The sequence below is a fragment of the Pinus tabuliformis genome, chromosome J (assembly GCF_031772625.1).
Source record: "Pinus tabuliformis cultivar Carrire ecotype Pingquan chromosome J, CPIR1, whole genome shotgun sequence".
NCBI lineage: Eukaryota > Viridiplantae > Streptophyta > Pinopsida > Pinales > Pinaceae > Pinus > Pinus tabuliformis.
In genome coordinates this window covers 601062906-601090326 of record NC_142295.1, presented here as the reverse complement: position 1 = coordinate 601090326, position 27421 = coordinate 601062906, and the positions used below count along the sequence as shown (strand labels likewise).

Below are 27421 nucleotides of genomic sequence, written 5' to 3'. Positions count from 1 at the left end.
TTCTATAGTATAAAATTTATATAGCTTAAAACTTACAAAAACATTATATAGATTAATATAAATAATTAGAAATCTAAATACTTATAAAAATATCATCAAAATTTTTACAATTTGCATATTAGAATCCATCCTTAAAATTTTCCTTCCTCTAAATTAACAATTTCTAGTAAAATACATAATCCCACGTACTAGAAAATATATATACACAAACTAAGAGCCCATTTAAGTAGAGCACTTTATTCACACAATTTACAAATCAAACCAAAGATGAAAAGATACATGTATTTTATTCCAAAGCATAGTGAGATGTTACCTAAGGATTGTGTATTCCCTGAAACCAATACAAATAAAGGGTAGGCTCACATAATTACTTTAGTTAAACAACAATGATATTTCATTGCCCCAGTTTTTAAGATTTCAACATCTAGCTAAATCAAAAAATCACTATGATGCTTCATTCAAATCTAGGATATGATGTCTTTCAACATTCAACATAAAGTTAATCCAACTAGATTAGGAAAGCAATCCCAAAGACCTTTTCTTAATCAAGGTGCTACATAGAGTTGTATTAGGCATACCATATCACAGTTAAAGGACACCTTTACATTAATTGCTTATTAATATTGGTTTTATGGCATGTTGGAAATAAAAACTATAATACAATAAGATGTGCTACTTCTTCTTTCAATATTTAGTCATTGATTGGTATCATTTGTTTTATTGTCTTTACCTACTATTTTTGTATTAACAGAATGGACAATTGCTTTCCGGTAACCATCTCATAGTATCTTGTTTTTCTATTTTGTGCTTCGCCACACCCCCTAAGTGAAAGTTATGATGCTCTTGTCTCCATATAAAATTACTTTCAACGTTACCTAGGCATTGCTTTTACAATGGCATATTGTATTCACACTAGATGTCTATTTTAGTCCTATTGACATAATTTTGTGGCCATTTGTTAGCCATTAGTAAATTATCTTATTTTATAACCTAGTGGATTAGCTCAATTAATTTAAACCAACCAGTTCTAGGGAAAATATCACTAATATCTTATTGTATAACCTAGTGGATTAGCTCAATTAACTTAAACCAACCAATTCTAGGGAAAATATCACTAATAGGTCCTATGTCTCTATAGGTTAAGAGGAGCACATATACTTACCAACATTTACTCCCCGCGTCACTCACCAAATATGTGCAAGAAACTAAAGTTTCCAAAAATATTTCCCATGGTAAAAATGTAACTTGATATTTATATGTCCAATCTACTTTGTTAAATCTAAATTACACCAGGTCAACATAATTATGATAAACTATTAAATAATATTGAGAAACAACATTATATGTGATGAAATTGACTTTTCTATATAATTTTTTTAAAGCAATCAATATCAAGAGCTCTAATTGCTTTAGTGTCAAATTAATTAATGGCTCTCTTCAAATTTGATATGATTATGATAAACTATTAAATACAAACTTTGACAGGATCATGATAAACCATTAAATTCAGCATAGAAATGACATTATGATGATGATGATGATGATGGTGGTTAACGTCCACTGAGACCAAATTGGTCTATCGGACCTACAATTTTCTTAATTTTTATTTGTCTGGCTCCTCGTCTTTCTTGGCGAGATTGGTGTTGTAGCTTTCTTTCTTTTCTCTACGGTCTTCCAACTTCCTTTGTCTTGCATCTCCTTCATCTCTTCTGGTTCTTGGGACATTGGTGTCTTAGTTTCGCGATCTATAGTCGGAGAAGTTTGGTTTAGGAGATCTGCTTTGCTGTTAAATGGAGATTTATTTTCTACGGTATTCAAATCTTCATAACTGTTGATTTGTTGGGGCGGGCTTTCTCCTTGCTTGCTTTGAGAGTTGTTTCCTTCTTCCTTGATTTCTTGTGACTCAGAGTTTTCTCTAGAATAGTCTTCTTTGATGACATTAAATTCAGTATAGAAATGACATTATATATAATGAAATTCACAAAATGGACATCAATATCAAAGACTCTAATTGCTTTATTGCTAAAATAGTTAATGAGATATCATTAACTCTGGAGATGTTTTACAACTACGTCAAAAACACATATGGAGGACTCTAATTCCCTTAATGCTAAACCGATTAATGAAATATGAATTATAAAGATATATAAATTATTAACACATATGGAGGGCTCTAATTCCTTTAATGCTAAACGGATTAATGAAATATGAATTATAAAGATATAAATTATTATAAAGATATTGATGAAATATAAATTATAAAGATATTGATGAGATCTGAATTATAAAGATATAAATTATTAAGAAGATATTCGTCACAAAGATGTGAATTATTATAAAGATATTGATCTTAACATTAGTGCAAAAGTTTTTTATCTTTAATCATCTATGTTACACCAAGTTTTGGGTTCTAGGAAACATGTACCTAGTGTGTCCAGAGACCCCAGAAGAATATTCAAGGGGCTAGACAAGGTAAGATAGGGCATAGACAACTTGGCATATAAATGTTTAAACTTTTACGCTTCAATGACGATCATTAATAATATACATTTTATACATACCAATGATGGTTCAATGTTGAATACAATGAAAACATATTGAGATTACTGCAAATTTATTATTATTACAAATTTTCATTATTATTATGAGCTACCAAATAACAATGATTGTTCAATGTCAAACCCAATGAAAACATACTGCAAATTTATTGTTATTATGAGTTTTCAGCTACCAAGTAATTAGTCATCAACAATAACGACAATACGACACGAGCATTAATAACAATGATTGTTCAATGTCAAACCCAACGAAAACACAGGCCTTGTCTCATTCATGTGTACATGAAATTCAAACTGGTATCAGAGCCATCACCAAGCCTGTTGGTTTAAGGGGGTATAGAACATAAGATGGAGAGTACACACTAGCCTTCAAATACTTTACCACGAGATGGAGAGTACACCAACCTTGACATAGTTGAGAGGCTAAACAGAGAAAACTTCACAAGGTAAGCAACTCGGTCAAAGGTTCTGCTAACATCTTCGTTTTTCTGTATTAAGTTTTTAAGTGGTTCTCACTGTTGTGGCAGATATCCAATTATTCTGCTTATTCTAGATTTAGCATTCTTACAGGACCACAGCTAGCTTTGCATGTATTGACCCTTGTGCACAACAATTTGGTCAGAGAAATCTAATCCTATGTTGCAGAAGCTGATCCTAAGGAAGTATCAAAATAATTTCTGGGGTGATGCATGAAGTTAGGCCACTAGAAGCCTTTTCCTCTCAGTGTCAGAGAAAAACAAGCTCACCATACATCCATATGATTTACTTAGAAAGCAGAAGCATTCCAGCCACAATTCCCTTGCTAAATTCTCCCTTGATCCTTGGTCACTAATGTAATATCTTGTCACACTGAGTGCTTTTGGTCACCTAGACGCATCAATAACATTCCTGTCTTTCTGCATAGGATTTTGAATACAATGTCAAGGTGTTGGCTTGCAACATGTTGATTGTCATCCACACTTTTCAATTCAAGATCATGAACCAGTTCATCATCACTCCAAGAGAGAAGTTAGAACTGAAGAAGGCTTCCCAAAGCAATAAAACAAAATGCAATTACACCATAAGGAATTTTGGTTAAATTCATTCAGCATTTCTCCGCATAGTATATGAGCATGCCATAGGCATGCTAACAGTAAAACAACCAAATGATGATATCGAACACATGATAAGGATAGTCGACACCTCAGGTTATTCAAAAATCCCTCATAAACATATTCTCATTCTAGAACTCCCCAAAAAGCTCAAACCCACAGGCTGGAAACTAGGAAATGAAGCTGTCCCTTTTTGGTTACTGGACATCACACTCCCATGGCCCATTTCAAGCAAAGAAATTTTTTGTCTTCAAGCAAGAGAACAGCCATCTTAGCTTTTTCCCATAATATTTTCTTCAAAGACCAGGCAAGGGGCCATAAAAACCAAGATACAGACGGAACTAATTATTAAGTACTAAATAAAAAATAATACTAGAAAGTCCCAACCCTTCATCTAGTCCTGCCTCCATGGTAGCTGTGAGTTCCTTAATTCATTATGATTAAACCAACCCACCATTTATCACTTCTCAGGCTCTCAGTCACCGGAAGCTAAACTTTCGGAACCCACTTTAATTTTAGAAACCTGCCATATTTCGCCTTTGCAGGTAACCTAGTTATAACTACACTTACTGCCCAATTAAGAAATATGTCATGTTTAAATAGCATAGCTACAATTTCATTCCCCAACCCAATTAAGAAAGATGCCATATTTTTCCTTTTCAGGTAACTCAGTTGCAACGATATCTCTTTTATTTGAAAGCTTTATGTCCAAGAGAAATGCCACATTTTGCGTTTTCAACCACATTTTTTAACTTGAGTCTTTATGTCCACTTAAAAGGCACATGAAACTCTACCATTTATCAAGTTCTTTCTGGAGCCAATTGCCAATTTTAATAATGACCTCCCTAGCAAGATAGGGAAGCCATACAAGGGCTGCAAACTAGCAGGTGGATCACTGTTAATAAACAATTGACTGGAAAAGGCCAGATTGTATCTGTTGATATTATAATGGCAAAAAGGCTTCTTTTCATGATTGATTTGTTTGATGTCTCGGTTATGTTGTTCGTCCAAGAAGAAATTAGAAAAAGCTTGGATCAATTCAAACTTATAACAAATAGCATCATGCTCTGAAATATAGCAAACAAAAGCCAGTTATGTAACTAATATGAAAAAAGTTTTATTTGTTCCTATAAAATTTTAGCTAAAGCTAGTGACAATATATCTACACAAAGAAGCAGAATGTTGTCCAAAATGCACCTTCCTGTATATAGTTCAACTTTTCAGGTGTATTCCTAACTTAGATAGCGACAGAACTCAATTGACTTCATGACTCAAACAGGTAGATCATTTTCTACACGTTATTTTAGTCAGTCAGGCAATGGAGTGTTGATTTACACCTCATGTACAAGAATACCAGTTTGTCACAACAACTAATTCCCAAAGAGAAAAGTGATTGAAATTGTTTTGCATATATTACAAATTTGCAGTGGATGGCTAATTATTTGAAAGAGACTGCTGTCAACCATATAATACTAGATTTTTCTTTGCACATTATTCACATCAGTTATACACCACCGTTATTGTTAAGGCCTAAAGAACACTGAACACCTGTCAAAATGACTGTCGAGAGGGCAAGAACATATCAAACTAGTTGCCACTTCCTTCACTAGGCTGGTGTAAATAAGCTAAGCAACCTTACCTTCTGCAACTTTGAAAATTTGCTGCACAGTACAATGTGACAATAGATAACCTTACAGTTGCCCCCTTGTGTCTTGCATAATTCCGTCACCATCATCATCTATCCTAGGACTCCCAGAACTGTTTCCTTGAGTGTCATGGAAGAAGCTAGACACAGTCTCTCCGCTACTGGCTGGGCCTGAGCTCGTTTCAGCTTGAGCTTGCTGGGATGTTGTCATGGATGCTCTGAAGGGCCAGATATGGGAAAAGTGTGACCTTCTACCTATTGAACAAAAGGTATTTCAAAGAAATTATATCTTGCTTTAGACATGGAAAAACACTTGCTTTAGACATGGAAAAAAACGACAACTCTATCATTGGTATAATAAAAAATATAGAAATGCCCAAGCCATACACAAGGTATTAGCAAACCTTTCATAATAATCATAAACATGTGAAGTATATTAAAATACAATAAAAACTGAAATTTATATGTATCTTCTAGAAGAAAAATTATTAAATATTCCTTTATGATTGCAAACTTGAACTAATACAATGGAACTGTCCTTTATAAAACCATACCACTGCAATATACTTGTCACAATTTATAGCAGACTCTAGAAAAAATTAAAAATTTGTTTCCTCAACATTCAGACAGGTAAGGTCGTCTTCCACTTAATCAATTTTTATGTACACATTTATCATCTCTAAACATAAAAGTACTTTATATGTCAAAACCAGGAATTTCAAAATGCAGTGGTGTTCATATTTAAATTACTTCCACAAACAATGAATAGAAGAGTCTTTTATTTACAAGAAAAAGACGGGTCTTCATTTCTGGATTGGTTAATTTTTCTGAGATTGAAGGAGATAAAGGTTAAGAATTACCATAAAACATGATCCATAAAATCCTTGTGTTTCTTCACAGAAAAGAACAGGATCTTGTTTGTTGACGAGACAGAATCCATCCTATACCTGCCCAGAAAACTGTCGACAAACTAATAACCACCTTGTAAACTACAATAATAATTAAATGAGAAATTTTAGGATCTCCATAGGAAATTTGTTCAGCCTTCTGTCCCCAATCTCCGACCATGACTTTGGCAAGATGCAAGAAGCCCTGCCTTGTCAATCTGAGGCTTCAGCTCATTCTTCAGAACCTTTTAAGTACTGACCATGTACCTGCTATTGCATTCTCATTCCTCAAACTTTCAAGAAAACCTTCAACATTTGACATTTCCTTCGTCGATCTGGAATTGCTACTTAACTGAAATTTTGCCTCGCCAAAGCTATTCCTTGGCCATGTATACCTCTGCCATCATGTTCTTGAGCAGATAACCACTTTGCCATACAAATGATGAAATTCTTACCTAATACCAGCAAGAATTCCCCTTGCCTCACGCATTTCTTGACCACATAAAAATTATGTACCTCACTCTAAAGTGTCTCAGGTCTTCACAGTCTTCCTTAAGCTTTGGGCCTTTGATTTTCACTATTTTCTTACCAGGACTTCTGCCCACCTCCAAGTCGAAAGTTTCATCTTCCACAAGCCCAATTCACAGCTTCTCCAATACTCTTTTCCACTTCTCCCTGGTGTTAATTCTTCCCTCAGTCCTTCTCTGCCATCTTCTACCAAGCTTCCTCCCCACCAGTCTGCCTACATCAGCAAACTAGTAACACTTGAATTGCTTCTCCTATACTTCTACCCCAACAGATTTTAAAGCCAATCAACGTGAACAGCTTCAATCTCATCCCTATTTTAATAACGCACCTTGTTTACACAATTCCCACCGAAATTTGAAAAAATTTAACTTTGAAGCTTCTAGCCCTGGACCATGAGCAACTTTTGCTTACTTGGAAGCCCTTCAGAAGTGATATGATTATCACTCCTTTTATTAATTGGTTAATGATGGGATTATCACTTCTTTTATTAATTGTACTGTTCATCTTCAGTGACTTGATAAATGAGATCCCAATCAGAATCCTCGGATCCATCCTGTTGTATCCTTATTTTAGATTTTGCAAGTTCCATATTTAACCCATCACTTGCCATCTTATCAACCAACTTATTCAAATCACCCTTAATGTGGTTAAAACTGCTGCCAGTAACAGCCTTAGTTGAATCTAAAACCTCCATGCAAAAGACACTTCAATTACCACTTCAATGTGTTTGAACTTTGAACTTCACCATTTTACCTACCAGTTTGAAATCCCCAAAACCACTAAAATTCTCACATTTTGGTTTCTAAAAAGGTGAAGACCCTAGGCTAGTGCATGCTACAATTACTGTTACCCAACAAAAGTGGGTGATCCCATAGGAGAAATTTTTCTCCTAGGTCTCTCTTCAGCCGGCAGCTGGCAGCCCTGGACAGCCACCAGTGTAGCCGATACATTGTGCCATTTGATCTCTGCTCCCTGCATCAGTCATACGTCCACGGTCCCCTCACCTATCTGTCAAGAGCATATGTTAGAAGGTGGGCAATCCAACCCAAAAGGTATGTCTTTCATTGTGCAAAGAAGTGCTTATGCTTGTTTTTCCTTGGGCATATTGGTCATGGATTATTGGTGATTTAGAAGAAAGAAGAGTTTTGACCGTGGTTTTGTTCCCTCACCTTAAATGGGGAGTTAATCCTCAATCCTAGTCCCATGGGATCTCCCCTATTGGCCTATGGCTTTAGGAAGGGCACTACTTGGGAAACCTTGATTTTGGTAGTGTGGTCCCATTTTCCCGATCCACATTTTTCACTCCCCTCCACACATTACAAGCCCTATTTCATCATTTTCCTTCTTTGGGTCCACATGACCACTGGGTCCACAAGGAACTAGCACACCCCCTCCCCTTATCCACATGTCTAAGTCGGGTCTAGAAATGTTGCCCCGGAGGTTGATGCAGCGAAAAGAACATTAAAAGCGTATCATGGCCACAAGCATGAAAAAAAAGAAAAAGAATATTATAAAAGGCAAAAGATGACCTAGACATTAAATATAGCACATGGGCAAAAGCCAAACATGAGCCAAATATAGACATCACCCTAGTTCCTAGCACCCCATGAGTGCACCCACATCATTAAGGAACCCATGCACGTCCCAACCCTTAGTGGGTAATGAACTGCCCCACCTTAAGGAGGTAATAATTGCTTCACATCATACACAACATGCTCTCATTTCCTGAAGCTCTGAGCAATAATACAAAGAAAAAAGTCAAGAAAAGGCAAAACGAAAATAAAAGAGGGTGGAAAATCAAAGGTCGAGTAACTCATATATCCACGATTGCTCCCTCCTACATCTATATGCCCAATATGTGGACATCCCTCATCGTTGCCACCCTTGAACCCATGGTATTTGGCCCTAAAACCCCTTGTCCCCATCCAATCGTCATCATTCACATGACACCTATCAATTAAAGGATGTACCAGAGAACTACCTTTCCCCATGGGGGCTAGGAACACCTAATAGTATTGTTTATTAGCCACTCCTACCTAGAGAGGTAACATTATTATGAGATCAAAGCCCCAAATTTGGAAGGGAAGCCCACTATGAAGTCTCAATGTGACCTTGATAAACAAGCTTGATTCACTTAGATGCACTAAAAAATTATTGTACCTAATGGTGAGGATGTAGAATTGGACATTATATGTAATTGGCAAGTGGTTTCATCATGGGTTGGGCAATTTAATTGGGGCCCAACTCCACCAGAGGATCATATTGACACCCTCGGGTGAAGCATCGAGAGCCATGGGACTCCCATCATGTGTAGAGCATCATTTCATGCCATGGGCACCCTCAGCACGTTCAGCAGTTTGTTCATTGCCCTACACTTTATTCACGAGATGGTGCACTTTGACTAGTGTGCCCGATCCGGCTTAGTAGTGATCACATGGTTTGGTAATTGATCTAAGGCCTAGAGGAGGTTTGTCTCCCCTATGAGACATGTGAGAGCAAGCACCATTGTAAATACCCTCAATATTGGAGTATTATAGGCTATTTTATCATCAAGAGACCCATGAGACCATTTTTTGTGCCCAAACTCACTTTGGGGCCCCACATGATGACTTCCATGCTAAGTCACCAAACACAGGGATTCAGGATTCGACGGATACGGGGATTCGAGTGTCGGATACGAACACGTTGACCCCCCAAAACAGGACATGTGGACACGTTTGGATACATTATATATTACTTTATTAAAAATATATATATATATATATATATTAAAAATTAGATATTTCTTACACAAATTCATTGATTCAAACATAGATCTTCATCTAGATGTAAGTTTTACAAAGTAACATTATGCATACAAAATTACAAATACAATTGTGACATAAATGATAAATGATAAATTATAAATTTATAATACATATTCAATTCATCAATGATCCAATAGGAGAAAGACAAGATAGTAAGATAAAGATATTGTAGTTTTCTCATTAAGTCATCAAAATTACTTTTCTCATTACTGTTTACATAGGTAGTGCAATGGCAATGGCAAATAGAAATAGAAAATACAAACAACTACAACTACAAGTCTACAAGTATACAAGCCTCAAGGCAGTAGGTAGCTCATGACTCATGAGTCATCATCAAAATCAGCATCACTGTCCTCATCATCATGGTCACCACTGCTCTCCTCTGCTGCATCCTCCTCCTCTGTATCCAAAGTCATCTCTGCATCTGCTGGTGTGGAGGATGACCCCTCTATAGTATCACCATCATCAAATCTGACAGGCTCTAGCACTTACCTGTTGCTTGAATCTCCTTGAAAATGCTCCCACACCCTTTGCTCCTTGCTCCCAAACACCCACAACAAACTAAACAAGTGAATGTGCAAATAGAATGGGGAAATATGCCTTTATAACGTTGCGCGGGTTCTTGATTTCCAAATTCGAAGTGTCCTAATTGGGACACATTTCGGATTCGAAGTGTCCCGATCGAACACGACGTGTCCCGATTTTCGGACACGAATCCGCCCGAATCGTGTCCGATTCGCTGGATTTGGGACACGTAGGGCCTGGGGGACGAATCCGGTTTCATAGCTTCCATGGAGAGTTAGGGATCATCTCCTTGTTCGTGATTTATGGAGCCCTCTCACACATTTCGACACCAAGAGGACTCAACGTGGACCTCCAACAGCCTTACATCAACATGATGTCATGAATTCGGCTAGCATTTGGATGGTTAATTCATAATTTGTAAAAGCTACTTGGTTTGGCTTGTCACCAAGGGATGTATTTTGTACATTTTTATAATGTTAATGGTTCTTAGGGTAATAATTCGACCTACTAGGTCTCATATAAATAGAACTCGACTTCTTTTGTCATGGATCATCATCACACATGGGAATTTCAGCCTTCTTGGCAAATTCACATTTTTTCTTTGGATTGGCTATTGGATGTCTTGGACGCATTTCAATATTTGGAGCTGAAATTCGATCTTCTTTGGAGCTACCTCTTGATTTGTGGATGGATATATCATATTGTCATCTTGTAAGTGCCTTTTGTTGAAGTTTTGTTCTTGAAAAATGTTTAATGTATGGAATTGTTGCAACTAGATTAACATTATATTGTGCCCTAATTGTTAAAAATTAATTTTGAGAAAGATTAATGCATATGTTACGCATAGCATGACATGTGATGAATGTTTCTAGTGGATGAAATATTATTTTTCTCCATAAAACTCCATAAATTTTGAGTGGGTAATTGTTGAGGATTGGTAGTTAGTGCATCAATTCTTGACCTCCTTAAGGACAACTTTGGAAAATCTAAAACCTCTAAGACTTCATAAGCCCAAAGGAGAAGGCATTGGTCCAAGCCATTTGGTGATCAAACCTTTCTCTCTCCATAATTTATCCTTCTAAAATTTCAATCCCTTTCTCTTGGACGACTAGGCTAGGGCATAGAGCGAAATTCATTTGAGAGGGAATTGGCGGATTACGAGAGGATAATCTTCGAGCTTAGGGTCTTGTCTACAAGACCTCAAATTTTGAGAAGCTTCCCATTGGTTTTCATCCATAAAATCTTCTGCCCTAGGAGTGCCTAAGAGGGAAACCCTAGCTTGCATTTCCTTGACTTGGGGACTTCTTTGAGGTTTATATGAGCTTAGTATTCATTGGAATAAATCATAAAAGGCCCTTTCTTCTCCTTGCCTCGATCTCGGGAGTACGTTTAATGACGACAATTCACAAAACCCTAGATCTCGTGCAAGTTTATTCTATGTCTCTTAAAGGGAGTGAAAACCCTTTTGAAGTGTTATATTATCATATAGATCTTTCCTTGAGAGATCTTACCTCATCACCTAACACCATTAACCCTAGAATATCAATCAAAGGTGATTATTTGTATATTGGGACTCCTCCCAACAGTGAAAGTCAATAAAGAGCAGGGGACACTAGCTGTGGTGATAGTGGGTCATTGTCCCATTATTATCAATTAGGCTAGCTCTTTGTGCTATATGCTTTCCTTCCTTGGGCCCTGCTAGATTGTGGTAACAATTACATCAGTGAGGTTAGAAGCTAAACCAATCCCTAGGGTGTTAGATGGAATAAGATATCCTTTACAATAACCCCTCCCATCCCATAAAATGTCAAACAGGTGAAATTACCTGGAATTAGTTGACAAAAGTAGAGCATGCTGACCAGTCACCCATTGATTACCTTTTAACATTAGTGTTTCACAAGATCCTTAACAAAATTATTTCAAAAGCGAAAGGATGAAGATGATTGTTAGGATATTTAATATCCATTTTTGAAGAGATGAGTCTAAAAAATTAAAAATGGAAGGGAATAAAATTCTTTACATCCCAGCAAAATAAAGCCTGCCATGCCCATGCAAGAAAAGCTAAAAATCAATAAAATCTATTTTAGTATAGGACAGTATTATAGAAAAAGCTGAAAGACTAAGTTACCAGATGCACCCAGAGGCCTACCTGATTATGCCAAATCCCCTATCCTCTATGTATCTGAGCCTGTTACAGCTTTTATATAGGCATGATATGGCCTGGATACATATTGGTACCAGATATGCCCCAAATACACTCAAGATACATAACAGAAACAGGCAGTACAAATCCCAAGCCATATCCACAAAATATAAAATAAAATGAAAAACATCCCCAACCCCTACCATACAAGGGCTCGCATTGGGCCTTGTAACTGTTAAGCTACATTACCAGGATTTGAATACGGATCCATCAGGTTTTTGAAAAGCCAGGATCTGGATACAGTGGGAAAACAGAAAGTACAAGCAATATACATATATATTTATATTTTTTTCCAAAGCAGGATAAAGTCTACAATATGCAGGACTATCAACCTAACCTATGTCGATACAATCTCAGCACCCCAGTGTGCAGCTGCCCCACTGTGTGCAGACAAAAATTGGCTGCTTGAAATAACCTGCTGGTGGTATGTAAGGGGACAGACTTCTACTCCTGCCAGATGCCCCCGGGTCTTGGGTCGTTAACCTGTTTTCTTATGTCCAAGGAAAACTATCCCCTAGCCAATCTGATTCTTATAAAATAAAACTTATATAAAAATTCAAAAATTATATAATTCTAAATAAATAACTTATGTTATATTCATATATAAATTTTAAAAATACAGTGCCTATATTTAACTTATAATAAATAATAATAATAATAATAACAATGAAATAAAAAATCAATGTAACGAGTGAAGAAGGTCGAGATTCGTCCGATGGCTCTGCAATCCTTGTCCTCCAACTGCTTGTTACAGGCGGAAAGGGTGTGGAATGTCGGTGAAATGGAAGTTTCTCAGACTACTCAGGGAACCCTAAGCTCTCTGATGGTTCATTTCGGCTTCACTGCTTCTCGCAGAGGGATCCGCCCTTTGCCTCCGAATCAGATGGGAAGGCCATCCTCCAGGACTGCTGACTCCTCCACACTACTTCGAAACGCTGGATATTCATCTCCAGCGGTTTATACAAACATAGACCTGCCATGTCTGGAGACTGTGGGTATACTATGTAAGGAAGGACGGTTGAAGGAAGCGTTGGAAATCCTTCATTTGATGGAGCAACGAGCGATTCAGCCTAGCATCAGGACAAATGCCTTGTTTTTTCAAGGTTGTACGAATATGAAAGCGCTAGCAGAAGGAAAAGTTATGCAGGCCCACTTGATCCAATGCGGATTGGAGACAAAAATTATTCTGGGTAACTTTGTTTTCAACAAGTATGCAAAAAGCCAACGCATGGAGGATGCGCGGCAAGTGTTTGACGAAATACCCCTGGCAACTACTGCACTCTTCCACATGCAGCAGCAGTATTGCCAGGATCTAGAGCTGGCTCTGCAGTCCCGCAATCTCACTGTTTCAGCCTCGATTCCTCATTCAGGCAGCCGAGATCCTATTCATCTCCAGCAAGCAAATTTTCAGATTCAAATAATTCTTCTGACAGGCAAAACCCTGCTCCTTGGGGTCCAGCCGTCTTTCACAGTGCGCCATCTCTTAAAGATACTCGAACAGAGGTTGGGGATCCCTTCCTCCCTTCTGCGGCTCCTCTTTGCAGGTAAGCAGCTTGATAACAATTTGCCTCTTTCCTTTTATAATATTGAAAGAAATGCCATAGTGATCCTATCACTTCGACTAAGGGGAGGTGCAATTGGGCAATCCTCTGCCTCCAAAGGTTTTTCCTACAAAGATGCAGTACATGCACAGCCTGCCAAGAAGTCTGCCCAATCTGCCGAGGCCACCAAACCTTTCTTGGTGGACAAAATGGAGGAAACCCCTCCCATTGAAATCTCTCATCCATCTCTGGATGATCAATACCAAACATTTGCAGAAACAACCCTCATTTGCAGATTTAATGGCCTATGGCCCCGCACTGTTGATCTATACCAGTGGATCCATTCCAATTGGACCAACAACTGCAAAGTCTTCCTCTGCTCGAAAGGCTTCTTTATTGTAGCCTTTGCCTTCAACGAAGATTACCAGAAAGCCTTAACGGGAGGCCCCTGGTTCTGGGGATCAGCTGGACTCTTCCTCTCACCCTGGTTCCCAGACTTTGACCCCTCCACTGCGGTCATCTCCAAGCTTCCTATCTGGGTCAGGCTTCCAAATCTCCCTGCACATCTATGGCATTTTGCTGTCTTTCAAGGAATCGGGGACACCCTAGGCCGCTTCCTGGCTACAGATACCTCAAGGGCGGAGAAAGGAATATATACCTTTGGCAGAATTTGTGCAGAAATAGACATTAGTAAAGGGTCGCCAGATCAGATCATCCTCAAAGTCGGGGACTTCCATTGGACGCAAACTTTGGACTATGAGAACACAGCCTTCAGGTGTCGCCATTGCCATCAGACGGGGCATCTCCAGAACTCATGTGCATCGTTCTTCGACAAAAAGAAGAATATCACTCGCAAATCCAAATCCAAGAGTTGGAAACCTTGTGATATACCCCCTATGGATGACATAGAGTCCTCTAGCTCTGATGAGGAGGACATTGAAGGACGCGCCCTCAGCCCGCGCCGAGGATCCTTCTGCGCCTCTGTTCTCGCAGAAACGTCCTCATGAGTCTTCGCCTTCTGATTCAGACAAGGAGTCTCCTCCTTTAGCACAGAACAATCTGCAAGTAGTTTCGGTCCAGCCAGGTCAAAATGGTTGGGTCAAAGTCAGTAAAAAGAGGAAAGGGAGTCATTACAAAAAAAGGCAAAAACCTCTTGAACAGAGTTTAAATTTCTATTTCGTGTGATATAGAAAAAACCTCTCCAAAATAAGGATAGAATTTAGAAACACTGCTATGGAAAGAGTGGCAAAAAAAATGGCTCGCTGTAATTGGAAACCCCAAAATGAAGTTCCCTCAGTTTTCCTACAATCATTTGAATTCCTCTTACTTTCTTCAAGGGAAGGTTTCTTCTGCCTTGCTTTCGTTGAAGGCAAGGGTTCTCTGAATTTTCTTCCCTTTCTATGAAGGGAAGATAGAAGCTCCCAAAGAAATCCAAATTGCTCTAAAATGTTTAACTCCTTATTTTTCAAATTTCCAGTTTAAGCAGAGGTGGTTGTATTTTTCTTGTTTTTGTTCATATTTTATGGTCCTTGTTCTACCAAAAAACAGCAGTATAAGTTAAAGTAATATCCCATTACAATCTTTCCTCATTTCATTTAAATAGAACAAGAATGGAAGTACAAGAATTGAAAAAGCTATGTACTATGCTCAAGCTAACCACAAACTAAAGAGCAGAAGTTACACTTTACTGCAACAAATTTAAGAGATGAGATACAACTGGGCTCTTTATTTTCGGAAAGATTTTAAAAGTAAATTATCTTGATAAGGCTTGAGTTTGAATTAGACACATGGTTGGATTGCAAACATTTTAAGATATTGATCAAGGTTGTTTCCTTTCAATTCAAATCCATTTAACAGAGGTTGGCAAGTAATTTTTTCCAAATTGACTATTTGTCGTCTTGTTAAAGGCATTGTAGAAATCTCTCTGATCAAAGAAAAATCTCTCTTGAAGACTAAAAGATATCAACCATTAGTTATATTCCAAATTAACTTGATTACTATCTGCTTAAAGGCAATGTAAATATCTCTTCAAATAAGCAGAGATCTCTCCTATTGATTTCAATTTTTTCTACAATCAACTGTTAAAAATATCATTATTTTGGGTGTGCTCTGTACTTTGAAAATCAATTTAAAAGACTAAACAATAATTTTAAGTCAGCTCTAATTCATGTTTAAAATCCATTTCTTCTCAAATCCAATTTTGTCCACTCATTCTTTTTGACGGTTGCAGGCTTCATTTAATCAATTAAAAGTCCATGTGACTAGTCAAATCCTAAGATTGTCATCATAAGGTATTTTTAAAGTGTATATCATTAGAAAAAGAAATAATATTTTTACCTTTCATTTCCATGCATGTAATTTAATTTTTTGTTGTGTTCCATTCCTTCATTTTCCCTTTTATTTTCACAAATGTCTACAATGACTGAAAATAGTTATGACTAGAACCATCTCCCACTAACTACTAAATTGAAGTAAAGCTTATCAGATTCATTTGATGCTTTCCATTAACTCAAAAATTCTATCAAGATAAGTCAAATTAAATTCTAATAAAACCTATAGTTTTTAGATTTTCAGGTAGTTATCCAAATTCAAGTTAAGTGAAAATAGCTCACAAGTTATTTTTACTTAAAGATAAGAACTAGGAGAATCAGCATGTTAACAATTTTCTATAAAGAATATGCAAGAAAAATGTATTTGATGAATCTTTTCAATTAGTAGGTGAAGATCAACTATGCATTGACTCACTAGTTATGTTTATAGTGCTATCATACTATGTCATTAATGAAAGTTCCATTATTGTCATGATCTCCACCATCTATAAGCCATGAATGAAGTCGATGCAAATCATGGATGGTTTTGATCAAATAGATACCCCTCAAACATAGCACCTACAGGTCCTGCACTAAGTTAACAATGGTTGGCTCTTTGTAGTGTTAGTGCCTCGAGTCTTTCAAAAGCAATAATAATAATAATGCCATACTATCATAGAACATAACCCTAGACAAGAAATATCCTACTTTGATTTTTAGTAAGCTTGTAATTAAGAAGGCATCACAAAGACAACAATCACGAGGGAATAACAATAATTTGTTAGAGTAAATAAAGTCATATTTTTAACAAGGGCTTGCCTAGTCAATGAAAGCAAGGTGTTGAGGTTCAAGCCTCCCTAGTGACATGTTTACTTCTTGTGGGTTGCTTGTGCTACAAGCAAATTGCAAGTCCTAAGTTGATATAAACCCCAATACTAAAAATAGCATGATAAACCTACATATAAATAATGTATAATGAATACAGGTGCCCAAAGTGATAATAATGATGAGTTATACAATAGGAGAAGATCTACCAATAACCCAAGTACATCCATATATCCAAATCACAATTCACTATTGACCTCTATATATGCATCTTCTCATTATGTACATTTTACCCAATGTATTCCCCTAGGAGGGTCATAACATTTCATATCAAAGCCACCAAAATTTTGATTTAGACACCTTCAAACAACACCTTGCACGGTCTGACTCATACTTTTCCCTTGTCCAAGTTCAATAAGACTTGAAGGGTTGTAAAGAAGACACACTGAACTATATCTAAAAAAAATAAACATCAAAGGCACAAGAATTTGTAAGTTACAATACATGCAAGATAGGGGCTTTGTTCATTCCCAAAACCTTGCTAACGTTAAGGTTCACTAAATTGAACATATCTAAAATTGTGAACTCCAATTGTAGTGAGAATGACGGCATAGGAAAGAAGACATAACAAGGAAAAAAGCTAAAACAACTCCGAAAGTCAAATTTGTTGGGGGGAAAATTAGTAGTGTGCAAGATTGCTATCTACAGAAGGGCAAAATTGGCAAGGTTTTGGTGAAGTGCCAATAATTTTCCTTTCGAAAAAAATCCACAATGAATAAGACTAATGGAATTGTAATGCAAACATCTAATACTATTATAGGTCAGAATTTCAAAGTCCTTGGAGCAAACATTTTGAATTTATAAAAAGTACAAGGTCAACTTGTTGAGCAATTTCCATATAGGGGCTTAAAAGGCATGTTAACTTAAAACTATCATAAATTCTTATTGGATAGTCCAATCAAATGATTTAAAAGATGTTGTAAAGAGGGGATATAGGAGAATATCATAATAAATATTTGTTACATTTGCGGGATAAGCATTGCAAATTTTCTATATTGGAATTCAAGGGTTCTGACAAGAAACTAGGCACTTGAGGCAAGAACTAATGGCATTACCAAAATTTAGCGATGATAAAGATGGGACCAATCCTTGTAATTTTGTCAAGGAAAATTGGAAAAACATACTTATATCATCCAAGTACCCAAATGGTGAAGCTTGGGAGTGGTAGATTGATCCAAAATGGATCTTAACAGGCGAATGATTGTAGGGCTCAGTGCCTGCAAGCATACTTCAGTGATTAATGAAGTTTAGTAACTAAATAAAAGTCAATGCAAAGTAAGGTATAATAAGATAAAAGAGAAGAAAACATGAATGAATAAAAAATTTAAATAAATAAGAGAGAAAAGGTTGATAAAGATAATAAATGTATTAATGTCCAACCGATGACCATAAAAGTAGATCAATGGGGCTATGTTAGGTACAATGATGTTGACATAAAGCAGAAGTGCTAAAGTGATTCCTATATAAGACAAAAAATCAGGAAGCAAAAGAGCATTCTAATCTAAAACCCTAGAGGGCCAACTTCGAAGAATGAAGAGGCAATCCAGGTGAAAGATGTACAAGATGAACCCTCATTAACCTATGGTGCTAGCTGTAAGAGGTGATCTAGGACCACAAAGGAATGGGAAATGCAAAGTCAAGCCTCTTGGCCTTCCCATTAACCCAACCCTCCTTATTTCATCTTGTACTTTCACCCTCAAATGATCTTTTTGGGCCAAGATGAGAGACTGAAGAGAACTGGTACAAATTGTTGAATGGCCATAGAACCACAAATTGCATTGCAAACAGACATTGTCGAAATAGACTAAGCAACCATTTCAAGCTAGTTTCCCCATTTGGCCTTCCAGAGTAACTATTGTGTTCACATGTGACAGACTTTATCTCTGTGTTTTAATGTCATGTAGAATGTTTTGGATGAGATTATTGCTGCCATTTATAGTGTGTTATTGACAATTGTTTCTGGTTGCACTCATGGTTGATAAAGAGTCCCATTTTGTAATTCTCTTAAATTCACTCAAAAACCAAATTTCATTAGCAGAGTATGGATGCCAACAACTCTAGAATGACCACCATCCAATTCTCTTTGAAGTCTGAGATCAATGGCTATTATTATTATCATAATAATCTAGCCAGTTTCTAAATCTGGTTAATTTTTTTCAAGCTTGGATTGCTGCGGCTAGGAGGTTGAGTTTATTCCTCCATTGTACATTGTCTCCCAACTATTTGCTGAACCCACATGCAAGCTTGTTGCACATGGGGGGTCATGCGCTCACATTGGCACCTTAAAGGGAGAAAAAATAGGCCATACAACATTCATACGAGCCTACATAGTTGAAGGAAGTACACAGTTGAAGGCACCATTCATTTAGCAATTCACAATGGCTTTATTTTCTCAACACATGTAAGGCAATAACTATGTTATTACTTTGACTATGTAGATTAATAGAGCAATTAAAAATTAGTTCCCCCTTTTTCTCTTTCCAATTGACAGCTACATGTGGGTTATTAGCTTCTATTAGTTTAGTTCTGTTACCTTCAATTTCTGACTATACACCAAATTCTCCAACTATGGCTCTATGTGAGGATTCAAGGAAGCACTCAAGCCAAGTTTGTGTGGGCCACGATTTACAAACGCTCTGATTTAGATGTGTGATATTTTTGTGAGGCAACATGAGGAAAGCCTTTGACCTGAAAGGATTTCATAATATTCTCACACAATAATTTAGACCAAAACACCTCTTGATTTTTCCAAGTCCTTTCTCACGCTGTGTAGTCAACTTTGTTGCGATAATGTTTTTTTCTAAGTATTCAAGGATTGAGCAGTTCCATTGCCCATCACTGTCATTCCCTGGTTGGTGACCTTCAACCAGCCCAATTTCAGCCATTGGTGATTTTCCAACCAAGCAGACCTCACTAAGGACATCAATTTCGCAGCTGATTCTGTTGAAGTCCTAAAATTTGCTGAAACTTTGTACAAAAATGGTGAAGGAAACTGATTAAGATGATGTGCTAGGAGTAAGTCTCTTGACCACAAGTTCTCAGTGATCTAGCACAATGGACTTTGTATGATGCACATGAAAAAATAGGTGTATCAAGTTATCAACGAAAACAATGATAAACCCAACAGCAGTCTTTCCTGTACTGTTTGAAAGCAAGTTGATTGAAGACTATATCGGCTAGCTCCCAATGGCTTCAATGGCTTCGTTCTAGATGTTTACTGAAGGTGAACAAATAGATACCAGGAAACTACAAAGTTGTCCAAAAGGAAAAAAGAAGAAAAACTAGAATAGATTTTGAAAGATCATCTTAATCAGCACAAAGAAAGTGACAAGGAAGGTTTTATACAACAAGTTAAATATGAGGTTCAACTACTTAACCATGTAACTTATGAAGGCAATATGTTGCAGACAACTGGTTGCAAGCATATATGCAAGACAAACACAAATGGACTTGGAAAGAAAGACATGTATTTGGGTGTAACATTTATAGCTGAATGGTTCAGAAACAAATGCATTTTATAAAGTCTCAACTCACACCAGCAACAGGTGCTTTTGCATTATTGCAAAAAGGCAAAGAGAATTAAATCTGCAATTTTTTCTTCTCATTCTCGGATCTTATCACATAACCAAGTACAAGCACAGAAGTGTGTCACAAAGCCAGATCATTTGATAGAATGTTATTATTGCATCAATTCAAAGGAAAATACATTTAAATATGAGATCTAAATCTAGATCTATATGAAACACAAGAATTAATTTCAAAAGCCCTCGATCTGAAGTGTTGCTTTTCTTTCCTCGTTAAAAAACAACCATTGTGCAAATCTCAACAAAGAAATCCTTAGCTTCTTTTGCACCATATGCACACATTCAACATACAATGACAAATTCTCCAAAATATATTAAAAACTATTTGCATCTTAAACCAATAAGAAATTAAGAGAAATATAACATTCTCTTTGCCACTATGACTTCAAAAGGGTGTACAGCAGCTTTTTCATTTACTTCATGCTCATACAAGCACCATCATTTCAACACAATCATCTCACACTATTGACTATACCCCTCAGAAATCACCACTATGAAGGAGTCATCACACCTCACCTTCATGCCCTTAAAGACCATAAGGGCTCTGATACCATGTTAAGAAATAGAACAGACAAGAACTTGGCTTAAAAGGCTTTAAGAAATTCTCTACAGCTGTATTCATCTCATGATATCAATTTATAATGCATCTATCTGACCACCTATAGATCTATATCTAACTGACAACTCATTTGTGGATAATGACAAAAATCTCATTAGTGAAAAAGGATGACAACCCATGAGAAGGTAGTCCTGGACTTAGTGATTGTCTATGGACTTAAAGTAACACTTTTAAGGTCATTAGCAATAATAATAGCAAATAAAAAGTTGGGCTAGCTTGGGTAGACCCCTTTGGGACCCTCCCTTTAACAGGAAGAGATAAACATTGTTTGCTACCTACTAATATAAATCCATCTTAACCCAATATCTATCAAACACCAAGAGAGATCAAAAAAACCAACATGCAAACTTCTCGCTGCTTTAAAAATATAGGCTTAAGATGGATTTATGCTAGTTTATTTTTCAATTAGTTTTTTACTATGTTGCAGGAAACGTGGCATAGAGGTCCGTTTTCGTACGGAAACAAGTACGAAACGCGGAAACGCGTTTGGTACGGCCGTGAAACGCGTTTCCGGCTGTACTGCCACGTTTCCCGAAATGGAAACGTGGCCAGTATGGCCGGAAACGCGTTTCAAGGCCGTACGACCCACGTTTCCTCATTAACTTGTGTTTTTTTAATTTATTTTTAGGGAATGTTAGTGATTTCTAGATGTGTGTCTAAAGTTATAAAAGTGAATTGCAGTTCATCAAGAAGTTTGAGGCATATGCAGTTCATGGTAATGTTAAATTCTTAAAGTAAAAGTGATACCCTCCTTTATTTTCCATTTTCATCCTTTTACTTAAATTTTTAACATTACCATGAAATGACTCAGGATGTTTGAGAGTGGTTTCGCCCTCATTGGATTTCATATGGAGAAAGTAGAATTTTATATCTCACTCAAAATCAAACTTATTTGTTTTTCAGGATTTCGGGATTGGGGGGATTGCAATGTTTCCATTGGATTTTATCATGTACTAAGGTATGGAACTTGTATTTAATCAAGAGAATCAAGCCCTCTATGCAGGGGAAACTCCCAATAATCAACATCATGTAGGGTACTAGGGTATGAAACGTGTATTTAATCAAGAGCACTAAGGTCGTTCGACTATGTAGGAGGAGACTCCCAATACAACAGTGGTCCTTCTAAAGAATGGGATGTGGATGCAGAAAATCCTGATTTGGATCTCTCTCTTGCAGCCTTATAGTCTTTATTGTACTTGCAGCCTCATATATTAATATAAATAAACACTGATTTTGAGATTTGGATATATAATAAACGTTGCTTTTGGATATTCCGATATTTTTATTTTCATTATGTGATCATTCATGAGTAAATGTGATGTAAATTAAATCTTAATGTTTAAGTGTAATAAATTATAATGTATCATTTATGCTTTATGATTGCACATATATATATATATATATATTTAAATATTTTCATATATATATATATATATATATATATATATATATATTCGCGTTTCCCCGTTTCCAAAATTTGGGAAGGTCGCGTTTCGTATCGCTTCCCGTTTCGGAAACTCGTACCCGTTTCCCCGTTTTGTGCAACTTAGGTTTTTTAATGTTGACTTCTTGTCCTTTTTCCCATTGGTCGTTCGGATGCAATACTTTTTCCATTTTAGTTAAAATTGCACACATTATGTGAGACATCCCTTCCACTTGAGAGATAAAGTGTGCCTTACTTCTCTCAATGCAATAAATAAAGGATAATTGATACGTAAAGGAACAAGCGATAATGAGATATAGGAGAAAATTCTAATGAAGGATCAATCTAGAGACCAAGCCAACCAACAAGTGATCATGTGACCAAGCTAGCATACAATCAATCAAGTGAGCAAGACAACGAGCAATCAAGCAAGCTAACAGCAACAACCATGCAAGTGATTGAACCAAGTAGTAATCAAACAAGCAAACAACCAAGTGAGCAATCAAGCCCACCAGTGACCAAGTCAACCAACCAGTGATTGTGTGACCAAGCCAATGAGCAATCAAGCAAGCTGACAACCATGCAAGTGACCGAGCCAAGTAGTAATCAAACAAGAAAACAACCAAGTGGGCAATCAAGGCCACTAATGACCAAGTCAATCAACAATCCAAACAAGCCATCACCCAGCTGACCAACAATCCAGCCAGCTATTGGTTGAGCCAACTAGCAATAGAGCAATTGAGCTAGCAAGAAGCCAACAATCAAGTGAGGAAACAACCAAGTTATCATTATTGTACAGTGCTTACCTAAATGAGAGAATGAATGTAACACCACTACAAGGAGTAAGCAGACAACTATGCAATAAAAGGGACTAAGCCACTGGTGAAACATGAATGGGTGAGCGCATGGGATAGGAGAGGGACAAAGGAGAAGCAAGGGAGTGTATATGTAAAGTCCCTTATTTATTAATTGCCCAAGGGAGAACAAAATAGCTTATCCAACCCCGTAGGCTATAGTAATTGATAAAGAGTGAAACCCATTATCCAATGTTTTGGTGAAACTTGGGGTAGCTTGGGAAAAAGCCCAAATTGGGGGTTGCACATGTAACCCCTCACATTAGATTAAGGAAGAAAGACCCCCATGAAGAATCTATAAATAGAGGATGGTATGTTCTATGCTAAGAGCAATTTACTTCAATTTTTCTTATTAGCCCAATGTCAATTCTCAGTATAGCAATCACATTTTTTTTTCTCGGTAAAGATTAAGTCTATTAAAGAAAAGTAATGTACATCAGGAAAATACAACCAGGAGAAGCAGGAGCACAGACAACCGGAAAGGATATGCTATCCACCTCGGCTCCTAGAAGAAGAGAGAAGAAGGAAGAGATGAGCAGGAATTAACTAGAAGAACCAGGGAGCGAAAGCAAAGAATAGGATTCTACCCAACATGGGTAGAGTCGACTATTCGGCACTTTTTCCCTTTCTTTTTACCAACTTTGACCCATTCAGGAGGGCAATGTTGAATTGGCATGGATTGCAAACTGAGCTGGGTTGACTGAGAGTTTTCCTTATCTGAATCCGAGGTAGAAGATTCATGAATTCTTTTCTGAGAGAATGGCTGGACGGACAAATTTTCAGGCTCAGCCGAGGGCGGATCCTGTGCCATCTTTGCATCCCCTTCCTCCTCATTCTCCTCCTCTTCATCCGAGCTGAAATCAAAATCGTCCATGGGTGGAGGATCATGAGGCTTCCAGCTTTTGGATTTCTGCTTAGGATTGGCTTTCTTTTTTTGGGCTGGCATCGAGGGACAAGAGCTCTGAAGGTGCCCTGTGTGATGGCAGTTGCGGCAGCGGAACGCTGTGTTCTCGTAGTCCAAGTTCTGAGTCCAGTGGAAGTCTCCAATCTTGAGATTGATCTTGTCCGGGAGACCTTTGCTCATGTCTATTTCTGCACAGATTCTGGCAAAGGTGTATAGGCCCTTTTCTCCTCTAGACGTGTCTGTGTCTAGAAGGCGGCCTAGAGAGTTACCTATCCCTTGGAACACTGCGAAGTGCCAAAGATGTGCTGGGAGGTTAGGTAGTCTGACCCAGATTGAGAGCTTGGTGATGATTGTTGTGGATGGATCGAAGTCTGGGAACCAGGGGGTGAGGAATAGACCTGCTGAACCCCAGAACCATGGCCCTTCTTTTAAGGCCTTTTGGTAGTCCTCATCAAAAGCAAACACTGTAAAGTATAGCAATCACATTAACATATAAGTAAAATGTTGATAGAACATAAATAAAATCGACAAAAGACAAGCCAAGACAAGAGACACAAGATGTGGCGGCTTGCCAGGGACAAACCCTAATGCGGGGAAACCCTTTGATCAATTCTTCTATATTCTTCAATAATTCAACAAAGAGAGAGAGATAGTGCAATATCACAAATCTATGATTTATAACAGCAGCAGCATAAATCAAATTAGCAAGGTCAAAGCTGGTCAAACAACTCACCAATGACCTTAAGATATCTTAAGAGAACTCGGCCTCCAACAGCAAGTATGTGCAGCAAAAAACAGTCCAAGTAAGAGGGAAAAATTAGCAATGAAAGCTACAGCAACCTGCAGCAAACCCTAACCAGTCAACGTTGTCCCAAATCAACCCTCCAAAAGTCAACACAGCACTTCGTCTACAGTCAAAGAGGGTAAGACGTTGGTCAAAGCAGTCCTAAATCACCCCAAACAGATGGTTGTACCCTCCTGCATCCTCGCTGCCCTAATCTGCGTCCTCACAATGATGCCCTAGAGATCTGCGTCCTTCTTCAAAGTTGCCCAAGAGATCTGCGTCCTCCTTCCTTTTGTTTACCCAAGAGACAAGGAAGAGATGAGAGGATGAGAGTGAGTGAAATGAGACACAATGTCTCCTTTTATATGCAACGTTGAGGTTAGCTGGGGGTGTGCAACACAACTTAACTTGCTAGCCGTCCTTGACAAATTGTCAAGAAATACAAATAAATTCATATCTCCATGAATACATGTTGGAATCAGATGATCGTTAGATCAATCCTACACCTCTCAACGAGAGGAATCCAAGAAAAATATCAACTGCCATAAATACGATGACCCACATGGAGTTTGGCCCTAGTTGCCAATTTTAACACTCCCTCTCTACTAGGGAGAACTCCATCTACTAATCCATATGTCTGTTAGTACTATCTCTGCCATCAAATGCACTGCTTGACTCTGCTCCCCTGAACTATGAAGAAGAAGAAATGATCGAGAATGTAGCATACCTTCCTCTATTGACCTGAAGTCAGTCCCAAATAAAAGAGAGTGCCCAATAGCGCTCTTACTGACCCGAAGTGAGTCCCAATGAAGAGTGTGTCATACCACTCTTACTGATCCCAGATCAGTTCCAAAAGAGAGTGAGTTATATCACTCTTACTAACCCGAAGTCATTTCCAATTGATCCCAAATCATTGTCATCCTAACATAGGGAGTACGGTAGATACATGATGCGTCCATCGATACTACTATGGTCCCTATCCTCATTTCCCTACTCGTTGGCCAGATGAGAGGTACTTCCCATGAGTCCTAGACTGCATGGGTAGGATGTCTCAACAGGAGAAGCATGAACCACTCATCCTGCCTACATGTCGCCGCGAGGTATCACAAGGGAAGGTTGAACCATTCACCCTATACACAGCACACCACTAGGGGAGGGTGAGTCACCCTATGGTCGCTTGTTGCTCCAAGAAGTACCCCAAGCCCCCCAAAGCTCCTAGAGCTCAATGTATGCATCATACAGAACCCTCATAAGAGGGTCTCTCAACGACTCCTAATCGTTCTCGGAAAGTCAAGAATTTGACCTTCCCAAGGACTTCGTCAAAATGTCAACGACCTGCTCATCTGTCCCAATATGATGGAGCCTTATTGCTCCTCGCTGTACCATATCCCGGATAAAGTGGTTCCTGATATCAATGTGCTTGGAGCGATCATGAAATACGGGATTCTCGGATAAACAAATCCCACTCTGGCTGTTGCAGAGGATCACGATAATATCCAATGTATGTCCAAATAGCACACTGAAGAGCTTTCTCAACCAGACAGCCTCACAGGAGGCCATACTCGTAGCAATGTACTCTGCCTTAACGGTGCTCAAAGCCACCAGCTTCTGCTTCTTGCTCATCCAGGATATCGAGGTAGAACCCAAAGAGAAACAGCACCCGAAAGTGCCCGTTCAGTCCACCACGTTGCCTGCCTAATCAGCATCGGAATATACATGTAGCCTCACATCTCCAGCAGTGTATCTCAACCCATGAGTGATTGTGCCCCGAAGATATCTTAGAAGATTCTTGGCACCAATCCAATGTGACTGATGAGGCTCAACCATATATTGACTCAACGCGTTGACTGCAAAACATATATCTGGATGGGAGTTCACCAAGAACATCAATGCTCCTATGAGTTAACGATACTCATAAGCATTTCCCAAAGCAGGTCCGGCAACACTACCGCATAACTTCTTGAAGTTAAGCTCCATCGAGGTAGTCACGAGCTTGCAGTTCACCATACCGAATCTCTCCAATGTCTTCACCACGTATTTTCCTTGAGATAGGAAAATCTCTCCTGCCTTCTGCCAGACCTCCAACCATAGGAAATAGTGCATCAATCCTAGGTCCTTCATCTCAAATTCGGAAGCCAACTCCCTCTTACATTTGTGAATGAGAGGATCTGCACCTGTCAGGAAGAGGTCGTCAACATACAGCACCAATATGAGAGGCTTATCATCCTCAACCTTAAAGTAAAGATTTGGATCGGCTTCACTCCTAGTGAATCC

At 38.0% G+C, this 27421-nt stretch overlaps 1 protein-coding gene across 1 annotated transcript in view; it reads right to left on the bottom strand.

Annotated features, from left to right (window-relative positions):
* Positions 1 to 4992: 4992 nt before the first annotated feature.
* Positions 4993 to 27421, bottom strand: part of LOC149228403 (putative E3 ubiquitin-protein ligase RHC1A) — a 45456-nt gene continuing 23027 nt past the window's right edge. The window contains exon 2 of the mRNA XM_089378191.1: positions 4993 to 5549. Coding sequence (XP_089234317.1) covers positions 5341 to 5549 — 209 coding nt within the window. The 3' untranslated portion in view covers positions 4993 to 5340. The remainder of the gene's footprint in view (positions 5550 to 27421) is intronic.